The 26,652-nt window shown below is 39.1% G+C and overlaps 1 protein-coding gene across 6 annotated transcripts; it reads right to left on the bottom strand.

Annotated features, from left to right (window-relative positions):
• Nucleotides 1-3,541: 3,541 nt before the first annotated feature.
• Nucleotides 3,542-26,401, bottom strand: rbms1a (RNA binding motif, single stranded interacting protein 1a). 6 transcript variants are annotated; one of them, XM_065241616.2, is made up of 14 exons: nucleotides 26,082-26,401; nucleotides 20,927-21,099; nucleotides 11,636-11,694; nucleotides 11,283-11,374; nucleotides 10,250-10,407; nucleotides 10,084-10,163; nucleotides 9,887-10,002; nucleotides 9,646-9,692; nucleotides 7,216-7,303; nucleotides 7,081-7,131; nucleotides 6,351-6,461; nucleotides 6,156-6,236; nucleotides 5,960-6,038; nucleotides 3,542-5,713 (listed from the first exon to the last, which is right to left on the bottom strand). In XM_065241616.2, the coding sequence occupies exons 1-13, from the start codon at nucleotides 26,136-26,138 to the stop codon at nucleotides 5,964-5,966; spliced, it is 1,188 nt and encodes a 395-aa protein (XP_065097688.1). In that variant the 5' UTR covers nucleotides 26,139-26,401; the 3' UTR covers nucleotides 3,542-5,713; nucleotides 5,960-5,963. The 6 variants fall into 6 exon arrangements, with proteins under 6 accessions (XP_065097688.1, XP_065097686.1, XP_065097690.1 ...); XM_065241614.2 differs by having other exon boundaries at nucleotides 5,960-6,041; nucleotides 6,324-6,461; nucleotides 9,896-10,002; XM_065241618.2 differs by having other exon boundaries at nucleotides 5,960-6,041; nucleotides 9,896-10,002.
• Nucleotides 26,402-26,652: the final 251 nt, after the last annotated feature.

The raw sequence follows: 26,652 nt of genomic DNA, 5'->3' as shown, positions 1-26,652 counted from the left end.
TCTGGTGCTTTATTTAGTTTAGTGACAGGTCTGAGCGTGCCTAGTATGTGTGTGCATGTGTGTGCTGGAGGGCTACTCACCCGAAATAATTGGCACTGAATTACTCCTCATTCTTCCTCAATGAAATGAATGGAACGCAGAGAGGGATAGAGAGAAAGAAAGAAAGAGAGAGAGCAATAGAGAATGAGAAGATGTGAAGGAAAGTGTCTCTTTTATATCGAGTCAAAGGGAAAATCATGTGGGCAGTGAGATCTCTGTGGTTATTTCTCACACATACGCTTGTGTTACCTAGATTTCTAAATAAGTATGTACCTCTATTGTTTTTATATGAATGTCATTATAATTCCTATGTACTGTATAAACCCAAAAATAACCGGTGACATGTTTTGTTTTGTTTTGTTTTGTTTCTTAAAAAGGACTTGAGATTGAGCTCAATTCTGGGGAACAGTCTTGTTCACACAACACAAAATGTCTCTAACACAGTTTACTGTAGTTAAAATGGCACACAAATGTTGCACCCAAATACTTGAATAAAGGTTAAAAGTGGACCTTTGTAATGTTTTTGTATAAACACTTTCTAATGTATAATGTATTAATAATTAACATTGGCATATGACAGTGGTTTTCAAACTGGGTGGCGCAAGACAGGGCCAGAGGCGACCCCAGTTTTAGTAAATACATTAATTTCTTATAAATGCGTAATTACACCTTAGAAAATAAAGCTACTAACTGACAGCACTACATTGTATCATTTAATATGTTTTGCTCAATTCAAATTCTTAGTTTGAGATTGTTTTATGTCTCGAAGGGATGCACCCTACACAAGAGTAATTCGATGGCAAAAAGTTTGCGAACCACTGGCAAATTAAAAGTTTTATTTTTTGGAAAGTGCTGGGTTGTTTTTAACCCAGGGCTGGGTCACTATTGGATTTTAACCCAACTGCCATGCATTAAACAACCCAGCAGTTGGGTTAAAACAACCCAGCATTTTTTATGTTATTTTTTGATGGTGATCTTTTCCTGCCAATGTGATGTTCAGCATTGACAGGTTGTTATGGTGAAATGATAGTGGTAGGCCTATTTAGATTACAGTAGTTAAAGCCATATCTACTGTCAACTACACTTAAACAGCTATAAACACACATACAGGTTTGTTTCTCTTTCTATATTAGTAAAGACATCTCATAGAGCTCCAGTGTTTACCGTTGTAATATTTTCTGTCCCCTTCTCCGAAAATAGTCCTCTGCTATTGAAAATAACCAAGAGGATTATTTTCGGGCACTGCGTAATATCATTGCGCCTGCTGTAGCCATGTTACAGCAGCAAAGTCCTTGATTATTACGCCAGAATGAGAGCATAGTTCCTAGCCATATCTGTATAGAAAATCACAACTTTTAATTATCCGTCGGTCTTAGTACACGATGTAACTACAGAAGAGTCAAGTTTTAAATAGGAAAATATTCCTATCTCTTTGGTCATTTTTTAGCGCGATGCTAATGGTCTAATCAGATTCAATGGATTATGCTAAGCTATGCTAAAAGTGGTACCGCCAGACCCGGATCAGCTGAATGGATTCCAAAACAGTAAAAATCTAATTTTTAACTCTAGGGGAGCTGGAAAATGAGCATATTTTCAAAAAAGTGGGAGTGTCCCTTTAAGGGGCTCTCACAGTGATGTCATAGAAAAAACATTTTTGGTACCTTTTGGTCAAAGGTTCTTAAAAGAAGCACTCACACATATACATGCACATGCCCCCCCCACACACACATGTACATGCACATGGTCACACACACACGCACATACATACACCTAACCTTCACACTCCCATAGGAACAGGGTGTGTGTTCTCTCAGCTGTCGGGGGTTTCAGGGGAAGACAGGTGTACATGCTATTAAATGTGAACATGTAATTAATATAGATCAAGATTTCAACATCTGACGGAAACAATAAGAAACGAGACAATGAGGAAAAGCGAGCAGGAAAAGATGTCTATCACAGGCACACTGTGTATGGTAATGTGACAGTGGACACACACACACACACACACACACACACACACGCACGTTCTGGTTTCCATGTTTTTTGGGGACATTCCATAGGCGTAATGCATTTTATTCTGTACAAACTGTATATTCTATTCCCCTTACCTGCCCCATTCCCTAACCCCAACCATCACAGGAAACTGTCTGATACCTTAGATTTTCAAGAAACATCATTCTGTTTGATTTATTAGCTTGTTTCCTCATGGGGACATCAAAATGTCCCCACAAGGTCACAAAAATACTGGTATTCCTATCTTTGTGGGGACAATTGGTCCCCCCAACGTGATAATTACCCGGCCACACACACACACACACACACACACACACACACACACACACACACAGAAAGAGAAAGAGAGAGAGAGACACATGCAAGGTGCCATTGAGTCTTAGACATAATCTCTTGGATTTGTGATAAAACCCTGCAGGATGATATTACAAAGAGCTCGTCCGCAGGGCCGCTCTTAACCGAAGAGGTGCGAAAGCACTCCCTAAAGGGATGACAGCAAACTAATATTAAAGATATTACCTCAGTATATAAACAAATACTGCACTTTACAACGAATAGGGTTGGAATCAAGGCAAAGACAATAAATATTAAGGTGTATGTGTGTGTTTTAAGCAGATTTTTGTGTGAATAGTTTTGTGGATTTTACCACACCACCATCTGCTGGTCAAAATTACAGTTGCTTTAACTCGATTGCTGAAAAAAGCATTTATGTGGTGTTTTGTGGGTTGTTGCTAGACTTTGGGATTTTTTTCCCCATTTTATCATCTGCCAGGGAAATTTCATAAAAAATAAATGATAAAAGTGTAAAAAGAATGACAATAATGAATTAAGTTTAGTAAATGGTTTTTAACAAGCACATATGTTTCTAAATCATTTGGAAACACAGTAGACAGACACATTTACAGCTTTATGGATAAACATAAACCCTGCTAGCTGATTTTACCAAGACCTTATCTACAGACTTGCTTTAAGATTATAAAGTTTATAATCAAATAAATCAATAAAAATGCTATTATATAAAATACTTAATGTATAATGAGACCAAACATAGACATTACATTTGATGTACACATCAGTAAAACTTAAAAAAAGCAATCTGTGGTTATTGGTTTAGTAGTTTTATAGCGCCACCTGCAGGGTAACGTGTACATTCCAGACAAGAATTTTAAAAGTATAGCCACATTATTAAAATACCTATAGCCATAGATATTATATAGGATGTCTATGCCTATAACTATTTTGATAATAAAATTACAGCAAATTATGATTATTTTGTTGATCATTATTATTATTGTTTTGGTCTTATGTAGGTGAATATTTTTTGCGTTCTGTTAAATTTCCATAATAAAAGCTGGCTCACAAATTCTTAACTCTGCCAGAAAATCCAATAATTTCCTAGATGGTTTCGGCCGGTTTCCACACAACACACAACTGTGAAAAACACATCATTCCCACACATATGCACAGAACACACAATTACAAACCCAGCGACGTGTTTGAGCTCTTTTAATTTGAAAAGTTTTCTTTTCACAACAGAAAAATATAGAAAACAAAAAAACATTTAAATAAAAAAATAAAGGAAAAATAGAAGAGCACAAAAGCAGGTTTTTATTTTATTGGACGTGCATGTCCAGATAAAACCATTAAAAAAATTCAGCATTTTAACAACAGTCCTGTATTTATTACACCGTGTCAATAATTAACGTTCAGAGACTTTTATTTTGACAGCCGAAATGAACTCCGGCGGTCCAATGAATGTATGTGTTCACCATGATAAATTTTCACTTTGGTTGATCAAATCAGGCCTCTAAACAAAAAGAGGCTACAGCAAAACAAACAAAAAAACGTCAAGAAAAGGTAGTTCATGTGGATAAAAAAAAATAAAATGCAGGAAAAATTACACAAGCCTTGCAGAACCTATCAGGAAGAATATGGACAGAACAGAAATTCTCCACACAATCAAGCTTAAAACACCACAATGCAATGTAAAAAACCAACAAAAACAACAACAACAGAAAGACATACAGATACAGAAACTTGATTTATTATAGAGAAGGACAAATAGACGCATTAAAGATGAAGTTCTGCATGACACCAGCTCCTGAGCCGGTGCTTTTATATCTGATTGGGCAGGATAGACCTGCAACCTGACCAATCAGACAACAGATACAACTCTGAGGTAGATCAAATGCCAAGCTGACCTGGACATCTAAATACACAATCACACACAGACACACAGACTTCAGCTAATCTAACTGTATTAAAGATGACAGGCTTGTGTTATGAACATGTTAAGTCATCCCTTCTTCCTGCTCAGAGATGTACACATTTAGGAAAACTAGAGTAAAGCTGAAAGCCAAGATTGAGGAAAACAGATATGCCAATGATCAAACAACTATTCAGTTTTACTAAAACCCCAACGCAGTAGTCCTTGCTGTTGTAAAGTCTTCAAATAGTAGACAAGAAAAGTCTTTGGTGGAAAGTGTCATAGTTGCCTTCAAGTTGCATGTTATTTTTCGAGCACTGAATAACGTTGTGGTGTCAAATTGAGATTTAAGTCACATAATGAATGCTATTATGGATATTTCAGCGAATTGCGAGTGCTGGAAATAATTTTATTGACTTGCAAAGTACATTAAATATCTGCTATGTAAGTAAATTGATAAATGTCTTGTTTCCTATCTAATGAAACATTGCACTTCTGCCTTGTTCTGAACATCAAAGAAATCCTGATGTGTTTGATGTGTTAAAAAAAAACAAATTAAACAAAGAGAAATAGAAATAAATAAAAAAATGGCACTAAAAAAGTCACAACCAGCCTAGAACAGAAGGAAAAACGTCAGCTTTCTTAAATCCACCATATCTCTTTTATTAGTCCCACCCACCACCCCACACATACCTCAGATAGCCTGACCCCTCCCACTCAACCCAAACAGTCATGCCCCGCCTCCCACTAAAATCCCACCCACCCACCTACCCAATCTTCATCTCATTATCCGCTTCTATATCTACCAGACTTTACACATGGATGATAAAACCTTATTCACAACAGACACACAGTCCCTGAAACAAAACATCTTTGATTCAGAGCAAAACTAAAAAAGTGAAAAAAAGCGTTTGCTTTTAAAGACAAGAATAAGGACCAATAGCCAGCAAGCATTGCATTATTCTAAACCCCACCCACTACTAAAAGGCAAAAAGTGGAAGACCAAAAGCAAACAAAAACCTCTTCATTTTGATTGCAACGGCAAATATCTTTTATCTATAAAAACATATTAAAAACCATATTTTAAAAAATGTCATGCATCGAAAGGTCTCATCACCATCAGCACTCACTACATTATTCACAGACATGGTCTGTGTAAATAGTCCTTGGTAAAAAATAAGCATTTGCCATCTTCACCTTCTTCTTTCTAGCAAAATAAAACTCTGCTCCCATTTTTTTGTCCATAGTTGGTGTAATATTGTAAAACATTTGCACCTTCAAGAGAGGTTTGCCGTTGATCTCTTGAATCGGCTGATTAAACCATGGACAAATTTTCTGAAAACTGTGCACGAGTGTCACTTCCTCAATGATGTCACTTCCTCTAAAAGAAAGCAAAAGGTGTTACCATAGTAACTTGAAGCAGACTGTATCTGCCTTTGACCATAGACAGTTAACCTGCAAGCAGATAAAACACCAAATTAGTGAAATACTGAATACGAAATAAATTATTTCCCAGAGTAATTACTTCTGTATATTGCATTAATTTGTTGTACAGCATTTTATTCAAGGCCGCGGATGAGATAAAAGCAAAACTATGTATAAATAACCTTTAATATCTTAATTTCATTCAATACCAAAATAGTTGCTAATATTAAAAATAATCCTATTTTCAAATGCTTTAAAAAAACAAAGACAAACTACCGTTTTATTGCTTGTTGGGTTGGAAAGGGTATGATGAAGGATCAGAAGAGGAAACATCTTGCGGCTGTACGCTGGTTTCCTGCTGAGAGATCGAGAAACAATGTTATGTGTCATCTAGACAGGAGATTTAAATAAAAAACACATTTTGCACGAAAGATGACGACAACTAAAAATAAAATTTAATTAAGAAACTGACCTCGGACTGGATAGCAGCTGGTTGGATGTGGGCGTATTGAGGGATGTAAGCTCCTGGCATTGCTGTGTTGGCAGGAATGAACTGCAGAAGAGCAAAATCGTGAGTTGCAAGGCTTTATTAAAAACACGGGTGCTGATATTGCTTATTAATTATCATATAAGCTCATGCCATGTAATCTGTGTGAGAGGACCGTACGGCTGCAGTGCCGCCCAGAGAGAGATGGCCCATCTGCTGGGTGAGGGGAGCCAACATAGCGGACTGCTGCAGTGACATAGGATGCTCCATAGAGGGCGACAAAACTGCTCCCTGCAGAAAAGACATGAGGGGAGAATAAAAAAACTAAATTTTCTGCTCACATTGGGATGGACGTAAAAAATACGTCCTAGATGTAATTTAATCTAATCTTAATAAAAATATATGTTGGTCATATTATGGTGAATGATTCATCAGTGCATATTACTACACCGAATAATTTTAATATCTTTAAATGAAATGTAATAACTCTCTCCCCTCTAAATCAACTTTCCCTACTTCTGACATCATTCAGGCTGCAAAAACAAACAAATTATCTTAACATTACTCCATTCTGGACTTGCCATGATCCACACAAATCCAGCTGGATAAAATAAAATCCCTGCCTACCCAACAAGATCTATTTTCACTTAGATTTACGTCATATTACGCAACTTGTCGACTAAATGTTTACTGCAAAAAATTAAACCTAGCGACCACATGATACTATGACGCAAAGCTGAGAATCAATGACTGGAACTAACCATTTTATAATGTTTTATATATCACCCAGCCGTGAGTCAAAGTGGTATTATTTTTGAGTCACCACCCATTTGGAAGAGGTGGTAAAGAGGTAAGGAAGACCATGACACAAACAAAAGCAGACAAGAGGTACAGAATAACTGGGCCTTACCGGATGCTGCATGATGTAAGACTGATGTGGCATCCATGAGGGATTCTGTACCTGTAAACAAACACAGAGAGGTTAGATCAGGTGTTGGTACTTCAAAAGCGTGATTGTGAAGATGAGGCAGCTGAGGAAGAGTACCTGGTAAGCAGAGATGGGAGACATGTATGGAGATACCCCTGGCTGAGCCATCAACCGATTCCCCATTGGATACGGAGCAGGGTAGTACCTGGGAGATATAACATCATGAAGATTTAATGTTTTGGAGGCTGAATTTTAAGGGAGTGTTGGACACATCCTTCATAGAGAAGAAAATCCTAGAATGCATTGTAAGGTCACACGACAGAATATATTTATGTCATTCAATACAAAATACAGTACTTTGCAAAGGTCTTAGGCCACCACCACCACCAGACTTGTTGTTTTAGAAGTTTTAATGTCCATCCATATCTATTTTTCAATCTATTTTATTAAGATACAAACAGAAAATACAGGAAATATGTAAAAAAATTACAATTTCAGGACTAAATGTCTTCTTTAGGCATCGTCGGTGTTTAGTGTGACCTCTCTTGGCACTAAACACATCTTTTTTGAGCAGAATGAAGTAAAAAGACTAATTTCTTTAAAATTAGAAATTAGATTTAATTTCATTTAGGTTTAATGCTGCGTTTACACCAGAGGCAGTAGAGACGGCAAGCGCGAGTGATTTCAATGTTAAGTCAATGTGAAGACGCGCGGATGAGGCGTTTAGCGCGGCGCGGAAGTTTGCGCGAATTGAGCATATGGCGCGTTACACACGGTACGCGCGAATGGTGCTTTTTGTGCATTTTGCGTTTGATGCAAATTTGCGGCTAACGCAATTTAAAAAATTTGAACTTTGGCGGATTTTCGCGCCACGTTAACCAATCAGGAGCCTGCTTGCTGCTGTGGCGGCAGCCCCGCCCCGAGTCACTCATTCAACATGAAGGCTTGATATTGTCCGTAAGCAGTCACCCAGAGCTATACGACACAAGTTCTTTTTTCTATAGAGACGGGAGTAAAAAAAGATCTCGCTTGGAAGAGTGTCAGTGAGGACATCGGGCAACCTGGTAAGTTGTAAATAAATACACATTTCACTTTTGAGTCACGTGACGTTTTCGACCCACGCCGTTTATTTTCCCCCTATAGTAAGGTGACTAAATACAAACCGGTAACTCTCTCGATAAATGCACAATCAACATCCGCCATCCTGCAAACAGACAACCGCACAGCATCCGCATAACCCACAAGAAGCGTATATGGCTTCTGACGTGCATTGAATGCATCGAAACTGTTCAAGCGGCAAACTAGGCGCGGTAGACGCGATTTTGACGCCTGAAACGCGGTTGGTGTAAACGCAGCTTAAGAGATCCTGCAGTTTCCTGCTATTGCTCAAGTGCAAGGGGAGTTTACCCTAAATACTTGACACTTCAGTTTACATTTTCAATTTTTAATACTACATACGCATTTCCTGTATTTTCTCAATGTATTTTTAATTAAGCGCCTGAGAAACAATAGCAGCCAGAACAGCCTTTACCTATTTAAGGGTAGCAGGATATATTAAAATAATTAAAATATTGCAAATGTGCATGTTGCAGTGAATTGCAATAACTAAATGATTTAATACTTTGAATAGTTTTGTATAGTCTAAGTTTTAGGTAAATGCAAAGACACTGGAGAGACATGGAAAGTAATGCTTCTTTTCCCAGTAAGAATGTGAAACACGGTAAGTTGGTAATATCATTTTTAATGATTTATTATAATTTAAATAGAATGTATACACCTAAAGCATTGTTGTATCACATATCGTATTATTTATCAAGTTATCACATTTTTCTTCTGTATCGTGCAACTCTACTTTATCTTACTTTATTACACGGCTCTCTGGAATGCTTGATTCTGATTGGTCAGTTGAGACATTTGCAGGTTCGTTATTTTCGAATAATAACCGCTCCAAAATAATAACGCATAGTTAGCCGGTACTACTTTTACGAGTAAGATCGCTCCGCGCCAATAAAGATTACTGTTTGTTTGGCGCCATCTTGTGACAAACACTGGACAACCACGACAAGACACAGAGAGCTTACTGAGACTGAACTTGACAAAATAGAGCATGACAGCTACGAAGCCAACACACAAAAAAATACAGAATGGGCATTAAAACTTCTCAAAGACTGGCTAAAAGAGAAAAAAATGGAGACAGACAAGTATGAAGCAGAGGATCTTAATAAGGTATTACGATCATTTTATGCATCTGTGCAAAGTTTCGCGGAAGGATAAAAATGTTCATTTAAAACAAATATGCCAATAAAATGTTTCAAATTCATATTCATGTCCAGTTTTTTTTCTTATGTGACAAGTAGCCGTGTAATAAGCGGTCGGGTCCTGATCACACTGTCGGGGCTTATTTCCCGATAACTACCGGCTGCCTCTACATTATCCCTTACTTAGTATGTGTGCTCCAATCACATGACCATGTCTTTTCTTATAGTGCATTGGGCGTGGTATGAATCAGCCATAAAAGATAAGACTGAAAATAAATGGCTCTCTTACCCATTTTGAAGGGCAGTACTGGGGTCGTAGGTCAAAGTCATTCCACTCTGAAAAAGTGAAAAAGGCAAATTTGGTGGCTGACTTCAGTGTCCAAGTTCAAATATTCACAAATAACTCAAACCAAACAGAGCATGATGTATGATGTCATACCCAGATATTTGAATAGCTCCTTTTGCTTCACGGCACACACCCATTCAGTTTCTGTCAGTCTCAGACATACACAAATAAAAACAGGACTTACTAGTCTCACCTCGGCGTCTCGTGTCCAGGTTCTGCCATTAGTGATGTATTTAGCCTGACTTTGTCTCTTCTTCTGCCCGCCGTCAGCAAACTTACAAAGCAATGGCTCTGATGCCCCTTTAACAAACGTCATTTCCCTTTTATATTTTAACAGAGACTATATATAGCCAAAACCATCATGTTAAAATCAATGCTTACCCAGCATTCCAGAGGAGGATTTAATGAACTTCCCATTGAAGTGAGAAATCACAGCATCACATTTCTCTGTAGACTCCATCCTGAATATAAAGATTGAGAATGAGACCACATTTCACGCATAAATACTTTAACAGTTTACAGGTTACACGGTTGAATTGTCACTTACCTGGCGAAGCCCACTCCCCGGCTGATCCCATTAGCGTCACGGAGGATGCGCGTGGAGACGACCTGTCCGAAGGGTTTGAGAAGGTTCTCCAGCTCTTGCTCATCCATGGACACGGGCAGGTTGGACAGGTACAGGTTAGTCGGGTCCTGCTCCTGCTGCTGTATTCATAAAACACATAATGTTAAAATCAGAACTTGCTATTGAGTTTCTATGTCAACATGAAATGTCATTCACAACCAGTGTCATGAGACATTTCAGCCTGAAACGGGATATACTGTGAAAACAAAAATGTAGGGAACTAGACGCAAGATTGCAGTCGACTGTGAAAGTACGTCTCCACATGTGATGGAGACGCGGAGACTGAAGGTCAGATTCAACCCGGGTAACTTAATTTTTGATTTCATGTCGACTTAAAGCATGCTTTGTTTGGACTACGTACATGCTATACTGTATGTCTATTTAAAGTAAACAGTACATTTGAGCCACTGTAAAGTCCAAGTTAATCCAAGCTCAAGTATAAAGACGTTTAAGGTTGCAAGCTACCATTGTGCCCTCGAGCAATGCATTTGACCTTAGCATCAACATCTATACATTCAAACACACAGAATCGACCATGTCGCTCGACTTTGAAGCCTTTGAGGTGGTTTATAAGTACTTCTTGATCCGACAATACAAATGTACTTGGACACGTTCATAACCTGACATTTAAATTTCTGCTAACTATTCTACATGTATCAGCAAAAAATGGGGAAGGGCCAGGATAAGACGTCAACATTCCTCAACATGCAAGCGTCAAACGTATTGATGTGGTACACACCCGTGCGCATGCATAAGAGGGAAGTGGAAGAGTATTTTGCTGACAACTGGAATGAAGAAAAAGAGGGCAGATTAAAAATTGAAGATGCAGGCAGAAATGCTTGGCAGAAGATCACTGCAGTATTGTTCAAACGTACTTTCTAAGTAAATGCGGTGTGTGCGGTTGCATGAGTGGAATGAGGAAAAAAGGAAGTGATGTCATATAGGGTTGACTCACCTTGGCCATCTGAGCCTGAACTCCGATGGTCTTAAGGGCTGCGACGGCTTTTTGTGCAGACACGGGGCTGTCGAAATCCACAAACCCGTACCCTACGAAAATAACATGATGCTTTACCACACACACTAATCTGAACACACACATCTTTACTATTATATGACTGAGGTGTTGTATTATGACAGACATCCCTTATATAACATTGTGTTACAATGATGGCATCTGATATCAGACCTGAACGATTACTATAATTACGTACCATGATATTTAGATGTAATACTAGGCTGTCCAAAAACTCTACTATGTTGCATTTGGCACAATTCAAGCATTCATTTAAGCAGAATTACATGACAAACCTTTGCATTTGTTTGTAGTCTTGTCAAGAATGGCTTTGGTGGACACGATTTTACCGTATCTGTTTACAAAAAGAGAAAATGAACACAATGAGAGGAGAGGTTAAAGACGGGCTTCGCTTTCCGAGTCAGTCTGTGTGTGTGTGTGTGCTTGCTAAATGACACTACAGCGTAGGAATTCATGACCTGCAGGACATGAAACTCAAGATCCATAATAATCCCAGAGCTGAGAAAGAATAACACCACCCGAGCGTCTTTCTTAAACAGATTTAATTCAGAAACAAAGAGACGATTGTGACAAAATCATCCGCAGACACTTGATGCCGTCAGTCAGGGTGCTGTGTGACAGACGAGCTGAGCTGCTTTAATAGAGAGTCCATGAGAAACCTGTTATTACGGCACACAAATCACCACCACAGTTCAAAGAAAACTCACGACTTGGCTTGTCTGTGAATAGTGCAGTGGAGAAGAGAAAAATACTGGAAAATTGCTTTGTTTGCATTTATGCATTTGGCAGACGAAACATTTTGTAGTTCATTCAAGGTATTCTCTGGAAATCAAACACACAACCTTTGCGTTGCTAATGCTCTACCAGTTGAGCTACAGGAACAGTACACTCCGTACAAAATGTACCAAAAGGTGTGAATGGGATGGTACCCCTTAAAGGAAAACACCACAGTTTTTCATAATTTTTACCATGTTCTTACGTCAACTTAGATGAATTATACATCCCTATATTTTTTCAATGCATCACTTAATCTTTGCACAGCGCGTCGTGAATGTGTTAGCATTTAGCCTAGCCCCATTCATTCCTTAGGATCCAAACATGGATGAATTTAGAGGCCGCCAAACACTTTTCATGTTTTCCCTATTTAAAGACTGTTACAAGAGTAGTTACAAGAGTAAGTATGGTGGCACAAAATAAAACGTGGCAATTTTTTAAGAGGATAAAAAATGAGAACTATATTGTATGGCGGAAGAGCACTTAGTTTGCAGCACTTCGACCTCAGGCGCAGTAATACGCAGATACGCGTCGGTTTTATATATATACTTCCGCGTCAACGTGCGAACACAAATGCAGAGCTATGCAGAGGCTACGAATAACCTACGGTGTAGACCTTATGCACGACTATAAAGGGCTCAATACAAAATTCCGGCAGTGGGCATAAAGTGCACGCATACTGTTCTGATGACGTATGCGGACTGTATGTGGACCCTTGCGTATGCATAAAACAAGACTATACTTCTAGTTTGAGAGTATAGACAATTTCAGCTGTAACAACATAAAGAAACGTCTTTCATGGAACAAATGGAACTTGCGGTATACTTTCACAAAAAATCAATCCATAAGGGCTCGCTATAGTTGTGCGTAGGTCCTACGGCGTAGCCGCGATGGCGTAAGTTCCACGCCGGTTTTCATTTATACTTTTACGTCGCCATCCGTGCCGACGTGCAAACACGCGCAGAACGCTGGTAGGCAGTATCTACGCGTGTAACCACAGTAGCAGCGCGACCGTCAGAGAAGAAGCAGCTTGGCAAGTTAACCCACAAACAAAGAAGAAACAGCAACTTGTTGTGTATGATTTGAGAAAACCAGCAATGATGGAAGTAAATAAACAGCGACTTTTGTTGCAGTTTGAGTTAAATCACTCCTCAACTTGGTCCGTCTTTGTTTTCATCATCGCAAACTGAAATACCTATGACGCATTTTTCTTACCTGATGGGAGGGGTTCTGGTGGACCAATAACAACGCTTGCGGTCCACGTAGAACTGACGCGCTGTTAACATTTTTGCGAGGTGCACGTCAGCCTATGCAGACCTACGCACAGGCTACGGATAGCCTACGGCGTAGCTACAGCGTAGAACCTACGCACGACTATAAATCGGGCTTTACTCAAAAAACAGCTTAAAAAGTGACCAAAACACAGCTAGACCAGCATGCTACACCAGTAAAACCAAGCTGGGAGATCAGCTAAAACCAGATCACCAGCTTATACGTAACCGTGACAATGCGTGTGCATCCAATAAAATCCTATGTTATGTTTGGAATGGCATACACACCAGCATACTATATGATGCATACTGCATAGTATTTAAAGGGGACATATCCTGCAAATCTGACTTTTTTCATGGTAAAGTGCTATAATTAGGCCCACAGTGTTTTTATCCACCTAGAACATGTGAAAAGATCAACCCAGTAACTTAGTTTTGGTAAACCATTCTCTGCAAACATAGGTAATTAAAATTTGGCTCCCCTTGTGATGTAAGAAGGGGATAATACCACACCTTAATCTGCACTATCCAACCACAACACTGCCATTTAGCTCAGAGATCAGCTCATTTGCATTTTAAAGGACACACCCAAAACGGCACATTTTTGCTCATACCTACAAAGTGGCAATTAAATTATCTATAATAGTATTTTGAGTATGTGAGAACTTTACATACGTACTCTTGGACACCGAAAATGTATATGACATCCTAAAAAGTCTTGTGAAATGTCCCCTTTAAAAAAAAATTGTATGGTGAACAATTTAAATAATGTAATAATAAACATTTGAAACAGTAGTGCGTTTCATTGTTGTTTTACATAAAACTGCATTTTATTTATACACACCATTGTCACAAAAATATAACTATTTAAAATTTTTTACTCAATTTTATATAAAAGATCATTCAGCAGTGCTACTAGATACTGAATCAAGAATGCTTTCACATTTGTTACCATGTTTCATTCATCACACAGGAAATGCGAGGTCAGGTTAAGCATTGCATTGCATTATGGGGTGCAGTACTCCCTCTCCAGTGTGCAGATTTCAGGAAATATTAGGTCATCCGTATTTTGCATGCAGACGGAGAGAGATTTTGCATACGGTGCACAGTATGCATCCATACAGCACTGCACACTATAGTCGTACGCTATGGTGAACACATCCAATGTGTTCATTTTTGAGACTTTCCCACTTATTTACTTACAATTATGTTAGAAAAGACACATGAAAGAGGGGGAATTTTAACACAACATGGAACTACCACAGACTGACATACCATACACATAATATGACATTTTCTCACCACTATACATCATGGCTTCGAAGGACTGTGTTTCTTGTAGAGAGAAACGAAATGTATTCACATTTCTGCAGGATTCGATTTATTGACGCGTCCCTCACGAGACTCGTGCAAGAACAAGCCGTGACAGCACTGCTGACTGGGAAAGGGCAATTATTCATTCGCCTCCGCCGAGGGCACCTATTTCATCATTGAAATACTGTCGTATATTTAGAAGCATTTTCCTGGCTAAATAAATAAATGTTTATTTATGCCGGCTATGACGCTGTCCAGAGCTGCGCAAGCAAACACTAAACAAAATGTCCCGTGGCACAGGGGGAGGAAACGTCGGAGCCAATCATGCTTCGTATATGGATTACGAGGCTCCGGAGAACCACATGACCTTGCCCTTGACCCGTACGCTTTGGCGTTTCCTGCCCCCACCAACAACTCCCTGGGTTTCTGCCCGATGCGGATGAAGCCAAATCAATCCGTCGCTTATTGTGATTAAAACAGGGAGGTTATGATGTCACGCAATACCTAAAAGCTGAGCGGACACATTCCTTATGGTAATTTAACTGACATATAAGGCCGTCGGTTTTGTGTTGAATGTACGTACGACCCCAGCTTCACTTTTAACCAGGACACAAGCCAAGAGGATTATGGGCCCCCCAACTGACTCCTTCCCATCAATTTGAGGGATTACCATGGCGATGGTTGGTCTCCCGGGGGGCACGAGGGGTAAAATAACCCAGAGTGGGAATGTTGGAATGGAATAAACGCAGGATAGGGTGCTCTCACACATTTATGCGCAAATACAGTATATACGTTACATCCGACATCCTAATGGGGAAAATGACCGATATCAAATATTCCACTGCGTTCAGCAGCACGAAATTAGCAACAGCTGTCTTGCAATAATTTAGGGGAACTAAGCAACGTAGGAATGTTTGGAAATACTGTTTAAACTCTAACGTCTGCACAGATATCTGATAGACATGAGACTACTTTTCCTGCTTCAGTAATTGCTGAATCATGGCTGCTCGCCTAAAGGCAGAATTCAGCCAAAAACACAAATTCTGTCATTGTTTATTCACCTTCATGTCAAAACCTATATATGACTCGTATGTGGAACACAAAAGAAAATATTTTAGGAGAAATAGTGGAAAAGTTGTTTTGTATCCATACACAATGGTAGTCAATCGTTTGGCGGTGCAGAATAACTAGAGTCAGAGGGAGAAAAAGAGAGAGAGATGTGCTAAGTTTCATGTTTCAAGGAAAACGTGGGAACAGAACATCCCATAATTCAATGCACATACTGTATCCCACAATTAAGTGCACTCTGCATGACCTCCTAAGTCCGGTGTGATCTATCAACCGGAAACAGAGGCTAAGTTCACATTGTCAATGTTCAGGATTGACCACTGTCAGTATGAACACGCATCCAAAGTCAACCCTGTATTTTGTTCGCATGTGATGCCTGTAAAAAATGCCGCCTTCCTTTTTAACAAAACATATTATTTTCGGATTTGACTTTGCGGTGTACAACGGCAAGGTGCAACAGGGTATATTTCAAACGTCACATGACCAAACTGGGTTGGTCTCTTTCGGCTGCTGGCATGTGCTATCGTAGGTTGGCATTGTTATTCGCAGTATTATTGAAGATGTTAACGTGCATTTCCCCCGGACATTGGTTATTCTAGTCTTTGGTAGCTCCTAAAGGCTTCATGTATAAAACAGCATCATGTCAGCGTAGATCATAAAGAACCGGAAGCGATCTACTATGTTTAACAGGAATGTAGAAGTAAGTTGCGTGCGTCTTGTGTGTTCTTTTATAGCTCAGTGTAAGAGCATTGCGTTTGCAGCACAAAAGGTCATGGGTTCAAACCCGGGGAACACAAGTACTTATAAAAATGTATTGCACTGTAAGTCACTTTGGATAAAAGCGTCTGCCAAATGCATAAATAAAAAAATATATATGCCATATTCTATCTGCATGCTTTACTAAATACAAACGCAACACTTGGATAGGTGCAGTCTGTTTACACAAAAGAGTTGCCGTTTCAGTGTGGTGTCTATGAATGCTTAAATATTGCATTTTATTACACGGCCCTCGAAAATGCCTGAATCTGATTGGCCAGTCGCGACATTCCAAGATATGTTATTCCGAGATAAAAACCACCTGAAACTAATAAAACACGGCTGCAAATCATTTTAACAGGTATAGTTTAATATTACACAAAAATTAAATATAAATGTATTTTAATAACATATATGACATTAAATTTACAAATAATCAGTGGCGGCCCCTGACTGCTCATCCGAGGGGCGCTAATTCAAAATAAGTGTTCGGAGTGTCATGTGTGTGGTTCCTTATTTCAAAATATGTGTTCTGCGTGTGAGAGATCCAGTGTGCATCACGTGTTTTGTGATAATAAGTGCCTGATGAACACGTCAAAACAGTTTATGATAAAAGAGACGCTCATGTTCACAAAATACACGCAAGACACTCACTTAACAGTAAAGAGTTCATGAGATTATGCCAGTATCTGGCAAACGCGAGCGTCTTTTTTATCATAAACCCTTTAGCAGGTCAGCAGCAGGCACTTATTTTGACAAGACACGTGATGCATACACGATCTCTCGACACAACATATTTTGCAAAAAAAGGAACCACACACATGACGGGCTACATACATGTTGTGACGAACTTCAAATCGAGCACCCTCGAAAAAGAAGTCACCGGCCGCCACTGCAAATAATAACATTTAAACGTCTTATCTTAAAACCAAAAAGTAAACTGTTTTTCTCGTGGAAAGTCTGCATTTGTTAAAAATGAGAATATTTTAAATCAATATTTAATGTTCCTTCCCTTACTTATGAGGTTAATAGCCATGTAATAAGCAGGATAATATACAGACAGCTAGATGTTATCGTAAAATAAGCTTCTTCAGTGTAATACAAAATCTGATCATACAGTCGGGGCTTATTTCTGCATTAACAACCTGCAGCCTATACATTATCCCTTACATATTGTAGCTGTAACGTCGAAAGTTTTACTGTACATAACATTACAAAGCAATTCTGCACTGCGGTTTCTCATCATCTTCATACACTGTGTACCTGAACACGGTGACAGGTGGTAACGAGTGACGTCACAGATTAATAGTTGTCCGGTACGGTTCTGTTCACACAGCAGGGCTTCTCCGCAAATGCGGTTGTGAGCCCTTAAAATGTACAAGTGCGAGTTTGGTTATATATAATGTGGTTGTCACCCCCGTAAATAATTGAAGTGTGTGTGAACATGGCTAAACCCCAGAGTGATAATGTGGACTTATGAAATGTACAAAAACTGAATAAAATAAAAAATATCTACATTTTCATATCTAGATAAGGGGTTCTCAAACCTTTTGCAGGTGGGGACCCCCCTACAGGGGAGGAAAAATTTCAAGGACCCCCTTAAGATTTTAACAGTTACAGTTACCTTAAAGCAGTAATTCTCAAAGTGTGGTCCGCGGACCACTAGTGGTCCGCCAAACCCCCCTAGTGGTCCGCCAAAAGATGACCTAAATTAGGCAAGTGTTTATACCAGGGCTATTCATTTGGCGGCCCGCGGGTCAGACCCGGCCCCCAAGGTAATTTGATCCGTCCCTTTATGTAGTCTGTAAAATGACATCTCTAGAATAAATTTAGTACGTTAGACAACGGGCCCTACAGTTACGAGTTGATGCGCGTGCGTCTGTTTCATACAGCATGAGCTGCAGAGCGCGAGTCACGTGACTGGTGCGAGCAGCTGTGTCACGTGTTTATATTCGCGCTTTGGTCCACAAGTTCAACGCGATCGCCTCCCCCGCTCGCGCCCGCATCTCAAGACGCGCTAGCTGACTGTGGTGAGTTAAGAGACCGGACTCTATGGCTGTTTTAACTTTATTTGTTGTATTTCCAGCTTTAAAACACTGCCTTTTCCGACAATTGTTGTCTGATAAGTCTGCTCAATTATGACTTGCTTATCAACAATGACATTTACGTTACATGTCTTAATAAATGAAACTGCCGTTTTTCCAAAATTCAAAGCATCGTTCTCACACAATAATGCAATTTAAATGAGTAACAGTTCATTTGCACCACTGTATGCGTATCGTGCTGACAAACATACACCTGATTTCACTGCTCTTGCGAAATCTGAAAACATATTCTGTCTTATTAGAAGCTAGCCTAATGTTTGCCAATTATTAAGATGGCTGTTGTTGTTGAAATAGGGCTACTGTTATGTTATGTTCCATGTTATAAACTTTTTTGATATGTGCACTGAAGTGAGTAAATGAGTTAAATTCTCAATGAGTGTGATATGGATCTTATTTACCTATTTAAATGTAGAATAAAGCTTAATGTCAAGCATAAACTGAAAGCAGCTAAAATCCACATATCTAGTTTTGTAATGTACTAGTTTTTGTTTCATGTGTAAAATCCCTGTAATTTCAGTGATTTTGGACATTAAGGGGAATTTTTTTCAGCATTATATTGTTACCATAGATACAACCATAAACTTCACATACCCACCACCTCAGTTTTAAATTAATGGCTCTTTGGAATGACATTAAGTGGGACCTAGGCTGTTATGGTATGTTTAATTGCAGTTTTTTTCACATGTGCAGTTTGTTGTTCATATTAAGCTGCAACTCATTTTACATTAACTTTTTCAAATGAAATAAAATTCATATAATAATTTCTGAACATAGCATTGCATTTGTGTTTAAAAAATTTGTTTTTGACTTAAAACAATTGCATATTAAACTTAAATGTAGCTTATCCTTCCTATTTTGTTGTTTTTTTGGGGGCGTGTTAGAGTCAGATTCTGTTAGGTGGTCCTCAGAAAAATATTGGAAGATGAAGTGGTCCTTGGGCTAAAAAAGTTTGAGAAACACTGCCTTAAAGCATAATTTTACAACTTATGTGTTTTTAAGAGGGTTGTTTTTTCAATTACATTTGGACTTAACAGTTATACTTTTCAAATTTATCTTTTCTTTTCATAAGATCAACAGCAGCAAGACTGACACGGTTCTTAGGTGGTCCCCATATTTAAATATCCCCTTCTTAATAATACAACACAATAGAGTGCCACAGGTATGACCTATTTTTGTGGGCCAAACCCAGAAGTTAGCAGGACACTGATTCCCTCGCTAAAAAATATGCTCTGTGTTTAACAAAAGTTTATGACACTTACAAGTTTTGTCCAACTATGATAAGTTTTGTAATTTTCACAGATGAGCACAACTTTTTTTTTATTCTAGTAAACGCATTTAAACTTCAAAATTCATAAAAGTTCTGCTAATCCGTGAAGATTAACTTGGACAAAACGTGTAAACGTCATAAACTTGTTAAACACAGATCTTATTTTTGCAATAATCAAAAAGTCTATAGGAAAAATGAATGGGCTTTTTACCAGGGTCTTGCTAACTTATAGGGTTGCCCTACAAAAATACATAATCCCTGCAGAACTCTATTTTACAATTTATAACAAATTATTTCATGGAGCCCCTGGCTAAACACTGAAGACCACCAGGGGTCCCCGGACCACACTTTGAGAACCCCTGATCTAGATGATACCTGGACGCCACCAGCTGGAACAAATTCAATTTTATTTATATAGCTCTTTTTACAATCGATTAATTGTTTCATAGCAGCTTTACATTAATAAAAGCAGGAAAACAAAAAACACAAAAAATCAGCGGTACAGCGGCTAAAATTAAACCGTACTAGCGAGCGTAGTAATAATGCTTGACACAAAGAGGTCATGAAACAACAATGAAGCATAAAACTATCCATTAAGTTTATTGATGCATCAAGCATAATGTTTAACATTTTTTTTAAATGTACACAATTTAAGTGTGTTTGCACAATATTTGCAGTAATCAACTGTAAGCTAGTGTTGTTTTTAACACAGCTCATGAGACTGGCCATAATATCATCTACATGGGTGGCGGGGTTTAACTGGATTTTAGTGCTGTAGTCTTGAGGATGTTTTCAGGGTAAACAAGCTCATGAGGGTTTATCCCATAACCTAACCCAATTCTGACAGTGTTTAAAGGTCCACGTAAAGGCCATGGGTTCAATTCCCAGGTAACACACATATAGAAAAAAACGTATACCTGTTATTTACTTCAGATTAAACCATGCCAAATGTATAAATGCAATGTAATGATTTTGTCATAACAGCAAGCAACTACTGCCTAAAATACTCACGGCTGACAGAGTTTGACAAGTTCATGATCTGTAGTTCCTGGCGGTAACCCGCGAATGTAGAGGTTTGTTTTGCTGAGTTGCTCCCAGCCGGTCGTGCTGCTGCTGCTGCTACTGCTGTTGTTGGTGCTTGGGCTGGGCGGAGCCATTGGAAGGGTGGGCGGAGCAACAGGAGGCTGTAATGGGAGGAGAACAACGTTTTCATTGATTTGACAATTGCGTGCCAGCATAGATGACATCATGTATGGCACTAAAGCAGCTTTAAACAGAGACAACGAAGAGTCATCTGAAGCCTGATTCCCCCCAAAATGTCTTTGTTGCTTTAAAACATTTCTCTGTTTGGCCTAAAATGGGAATTTTAGCTTAATAAATTGCAAGATTTAGGGTGAGACTGTCTTTCTGAAGACCAATGTGAGGTAAACAGATGCTGAACACCTTTAAAAACCTCATCCTTGTTCTTTCTCCTTGAGTTTCTGATCAAAAACCTTCCCTCATAGAGACATCACACAAGGTAATAGAGAAGAAGAAAGGAAATACCCCCACCTCCTCAAACATGCTCTGGCAGGGCCACTCCATTCATCATGATGATATCTATAACTCTATCTGTAGTGATCTGGTGTTATTATTGCACATTCAGCCATCGCCAGTGAGTCTACCCACATCCCAACAGTCTAATTCCCATTAAAGCCAAGCACAAACAGGCCTACAGGCACAGTCAGCCCTTCAACACTCATATCAGTCTAATCACAACATTCTTCCAGAACTGAACGTGCTGGGATTATTTTAATGGATGCAGGCCCATTTAACAGTACAGAAATTCATAAAGCGACATCTACTGCTTTCAATTCTTGCCACATGGCTGTAACTTGCATTTGTTAAAGGCCCCAAAATGACAATGTTTACATCATTTATTGATCTCAAACTCTGTCTGGTCAGCAACATCCCTCACAATATTCAAAAAACATCTAATAACATATCTTTTTTGCGAATACTTGACTGGAACATATTGATTAATTTGCCTATATATAACAGGTAGGGTCTCTATAAAATGCTAAATCTTTCGAAACTTAAAGGAATATTAAATTTTCTTAAAAGAAAAATCCAGATAAGTTACTCACCACCTTGTCATCCAAAATGTTGAGGTCTTTCTTTGTTCAGTCCAGAAGAAATTATGTTTTTTGAGGAAAACATTGCAGGATTTTTCTCATTTTAATGGACTTTAATGGACACCACCACTTAACACTTAACTCAACACTTTCAAAGGACTCTAAACGATCCCAAACGAGGCATAAGGGTCTTATCTAGCGCAACGATTGTCATTTTTGACAAGAAAAATAAAAAATATACACTTTTAAAGCACAACTTCTCATCTAGATCCCGTCCTGAAAGCGTCAGCGTGACCTCACGCAATACGTCATGATGTCAAGAGGTCACAGAGGACGAACGCGAAACTCCGCCCCAGTGTTTACAAGTGTGTTGAAAGAGGACCGTTCCGACGTTGTTGTATGTGGAATGATACTAATTAATGTCTTTGTGTCAGTTTATTGTTAACAATGGTCCGCAAATGTGCGTTTCATATATGTAACACGTGAACTCCCTACGTCACTACACATTTACGTTAGGTCGCGCTGGACCGGACCTAGACGAAAAGTTGTGGTTAAAAAGTGTATATTTGTTATTTTTATTGTCAAAAATGACAATCGTTTCACTAGATAAGACCCTTATGCCTCGTTTGGGATAGTTTAGAGTGCTTTGAAACTCCTTTCTTCTGGACTGAACAAAGAAAGACATCAACATTTTGGATGACATGGTGAGTAAATAATCTGGATTTTTCTTTTAAGAAAATTGACTACTTTGTTTAGCACTTTGTTTCCCCAAAGCCCAGGGTATAGACATATTTTTTACGTGTAAGCAAACGTACCAGCATGATCAAATGCACAGCATTGCTAAGTAAAGTTTATTCGACTCGTACATGTACAGATGTTCCACGCATTGTAACAAAATGCAGTGCATCTCCTGGGCTACCTACTAAATTATCCTGTAGGCGCATACGCAACCTACATGTACAATGTATAAAAAAATCTGATGATGTGCGTACAGAACGCGCACACTCTTCTGATGACGTAAATTGCATCACGAGCACTGTACACGGACCCTGCGTACACGTAAAAAATGATCCACACTTTAGCCTTAAAGGGACACTCCACTTTTTTTGAAAATAGGCTAATTTTCCAGCTCCCCTAGAGTTAAACATTAGATTTCTACAGTTTTGGAATCCAATCAGCCGATCTCCAGGTCTGGCGGTATCACTTTTAGCATAGCTTAGCATAATCCATTAAATCTGATTAGACCATTAGCATCACGCTAAAAAATAACCAAAGAGTTTCAATATTTTTCCTATTTAAAACTTGACTCTTCTGTAGTTACATCGGGTACTAAAATAGTCCCCTTGGTAACTTTCAATAGCAGGGGACTAATTTCGAGCACTGTGTAATATCATTGTGCCTGCTGCAGCTATGTTACGGCAGCAAAGTCCTTGATTATTACGCCAGAATGAGAGTATAGTTCCTTAAGGGGTGGTTTCCCAGACAGGGAAGGCCTAAAATTTTGAGGCAAAACAAAGGGCACCCACGTTTTTTAAGATATGTCAGTGTTATTTGCTTTCAATAGGCTTTATGCCCAGCTGCACTACTTCCTGAACTTCAGCCAGCCCCTTGTTTCCTGTCTTCCATTATTGGACAAACTGATTAATCCAGGTGTGTCTGATTATTGTTGTTGTGACTACTGAGGTCAGGCACACCTGGATTAATCAGTTTGTCCAATAATGGGAGACAGGAAACAAGTTCAGGAATTAGTGCAGCTGGGCATAAAGCCTATTTGGACACCTTTTACATTTATTTTAGTCTAGGACTAATCTAATCCCTGTTCAGGAAACTGCCCCTACAAAATCCAACTATTCATTCTTTAGAGACTAATGAATATAACTCTGAATTGATGTACTTGATGTTATGCAACCTCAAGAAAAAATGGTCAGAGCTTTAGTGAGAAGTATCTAAAATTTGGTGGGGGTCGAAAACCAAGATACTGCCAAACCAAAACCACAGTATCAAACTCACTCATCTGCACAAGTTGTGATTTCTCTAAAACAGTTTGCTTGCGCAGAGAGGGATGTTTTTCAGCGAAAGTTCACGTGATGCAGGATTGCTCCGGGATACAGGATGTGCGGGCCTCTCGCCCACCCCGAACAGTGGCCACCACAGCCCACATCACTGACTCACTTCCTGTTTCTTAGTCATTCATTAAAAGGGCTTCATTTCTCACAGCCGTCACAAAATGGCCGCCTGTTAAACATCAGCGGGCGGCTGTACTTGCCCAGAAAAAGTGACACGAAAACCGCAAGTCAACAGCCAAGGTTAAAAAAAGACCACTGCTCTGACAGATGCTACTCTCTATTATAATGAAACAACACATGCATGCAATTCATAAAATGAAGCCCACTCACATGTAAAAGTCTGTGTTGCGTGTATGTGTGTGGTCAGACCACATAAAATGCCACCTGACTGTAACTCTGTCAAGTGAGTTCTGTTTTTTGACACACTGACCCATTTCCCCTGCAGCGACTCGCACACTTGTGCACTGAGGTGAAACTGGACGTGACCCCAAAAGCTTGTTAGCGCCTATTAATTACTGAGGAAAGAGACAGAGGCACTTTCTCTTTCCCAACAGCGTGAAAATAACCCACTGATAACTATCTGTAGGAATATGAGGAAAAAACTGAGGATTGATTTAAAGGAGGAGCTGGTGAGAAAGACACATTGAGCTCATCCACAAATCGAATGCTATGATAAATAGGATGGACAGATGGAGATCAATCTGCATTTTACCAAAATGTTCTTTAGAATTTTTTAAGATTAAACTCGATTGATTTCAGTGCTGCTGTATAAAAACTATTAAGTGAGTGCCGGAGAAACATGTCCAGTTTATCAATAAGATAAATAACAAAGTCATGGGAAGGGTAACCAAGACATTGAAAAAGCAATGAGTGGAGAGGGGAAGAGAGAGAGCGAGGCGGGGGATCACATTCAATATCCAAGCCATCTCTCATACGTCTGTATGTCCCTTGGGTCCTGAGCTATGCGCTGTAGTCATCCTACACCATATGGTTCCTATAAACTGTGAAATCTTGGAGCCCATTAACTTCTTGCTACCTCTATCACAACCATCACTTTGGGCACACCATGTAAGCTCCTATGCAAATACGTGTGTAAATGTGTGATTTCACGCACAGCAATTGTGTGTGTGTGTGTTTGATCCATCCATTCTCACATTTACAGAAATGAAACGTATATGACAAGTAATGTTTAAATATAATTTCACATGCCACACCCACCCGGGCCACCAATTAGTGGAGTGAATTACCTCATGAATATTAATTAGGCTGAGATTCTTCAGTACACACCCAACAATCTCATAACGCAAGTTGCCATGGTAGACTTTCATCACAGATCTCGCATCCTCATTAACACAAGCTTTCTTTTAAAAAAGACACTAACATTATCGAGATTTAATTCACTAATAAATGAGCACATTAAATACATGCATGGAAACTGTATGATAATAAAGTGGAATATCACTTCATTACTGTCTTATTTATATAATCAGCTATTTACTTCTTGGCTCACTGTTAACGTTTCATCCCAAATTAGAAAAAAACACACTGGTTTCCGGACTTCTTGTTCCGTGCAGACTTGATAAATATTACATTGTGTTATCGTACTGTAAATAGTGTTACTGGGTACGTATAACTTACTAAATCTGAATATAAAACATTACGAGGCCTAATTACGAAAGCAGAACCCGACTTAGTTAACCCGACTCCGAAAAGCAATGGCTGTCTCAAAACCTAGCAAGACGCTTAACTAGACTGTATTTTTATTACTACCTGCGTTTTTGACATAATCGGATATGCTCTAAAATGCTATATGTGCATTCTAGGTAGGCAGCTCGGTAGATTTTATAACACGGCCGTGTACGTGTGTGCGCGCGCGCACGAATAAGAGTTAAATACATTCTGTCCCAGGTAAAGATCTATGGTGTCCATCCTACACAGTTCAATATCTTTATCATCACCAGCTGTAATATGTCTCACTTTACCTACCTGCTTTCGATACGACGGAGTTCTCAGTGGATTGGCCGTGTTTGCGAAGATCATCATCTATTCCCTTGTGTTATCTGACCCAACGATGAATAAAAAAAACTACTCTGGAAATCACTTGATATTAGGTTACAGTAGTGAACTGTAAATTTTCCACATCGCACACTTTGAATGTCACGATCGGGGTAAAGTGATAATCCGTGCTTGATCTGGTGAGATTTCTGCGAAATAATATTTTAAAAAAGAAACTCGTTAACCGATGGTTTATTCCCACCTTGGGTCGTCCGACCGGTTTCTGTAAATCGCCTGGTTCATTGATCTCGGTTCTGTTGCCCGCAGCGAAGACCCACCTACCGAGGAACGATCCACTTTATAGTCACATAGCAGGGTGTTCGCGTGTCTATTTAGTGTCCGTGACGCATGTTTTTCAGCAAACACACTTGGATTACATACCCACAAAGCATTTTATGTTAAATATACACTGTTTTTCAAACATTTTAAAGGACAAATACGCAATGACCTTGCTGTAGGTAGTACGCGTTTACACGTTTCCCCCCAGATGCGAGTTGGTTGC

Source organism: Paramisgurnus dabryanus, chromosome 14, assembly GCF_030506205.2.
Source record: "Paramisgurnus dabryanus chromosome 14, PD_genome_1.1, whole genome shotgun sequence".
Classification (NCBI taxonomy): domain Eukaryota; kingdom Metazoa; phylum Chordata; class Actinopteri; order Cypriniformes; family Cobitidae; genus Paramisgurnus; species Paramisgurnus dabryanus.
Note: the sequence above shows the minus strand (reverse complement) of the source record. Positions and strands in the feature narration are given on the sequence as shown.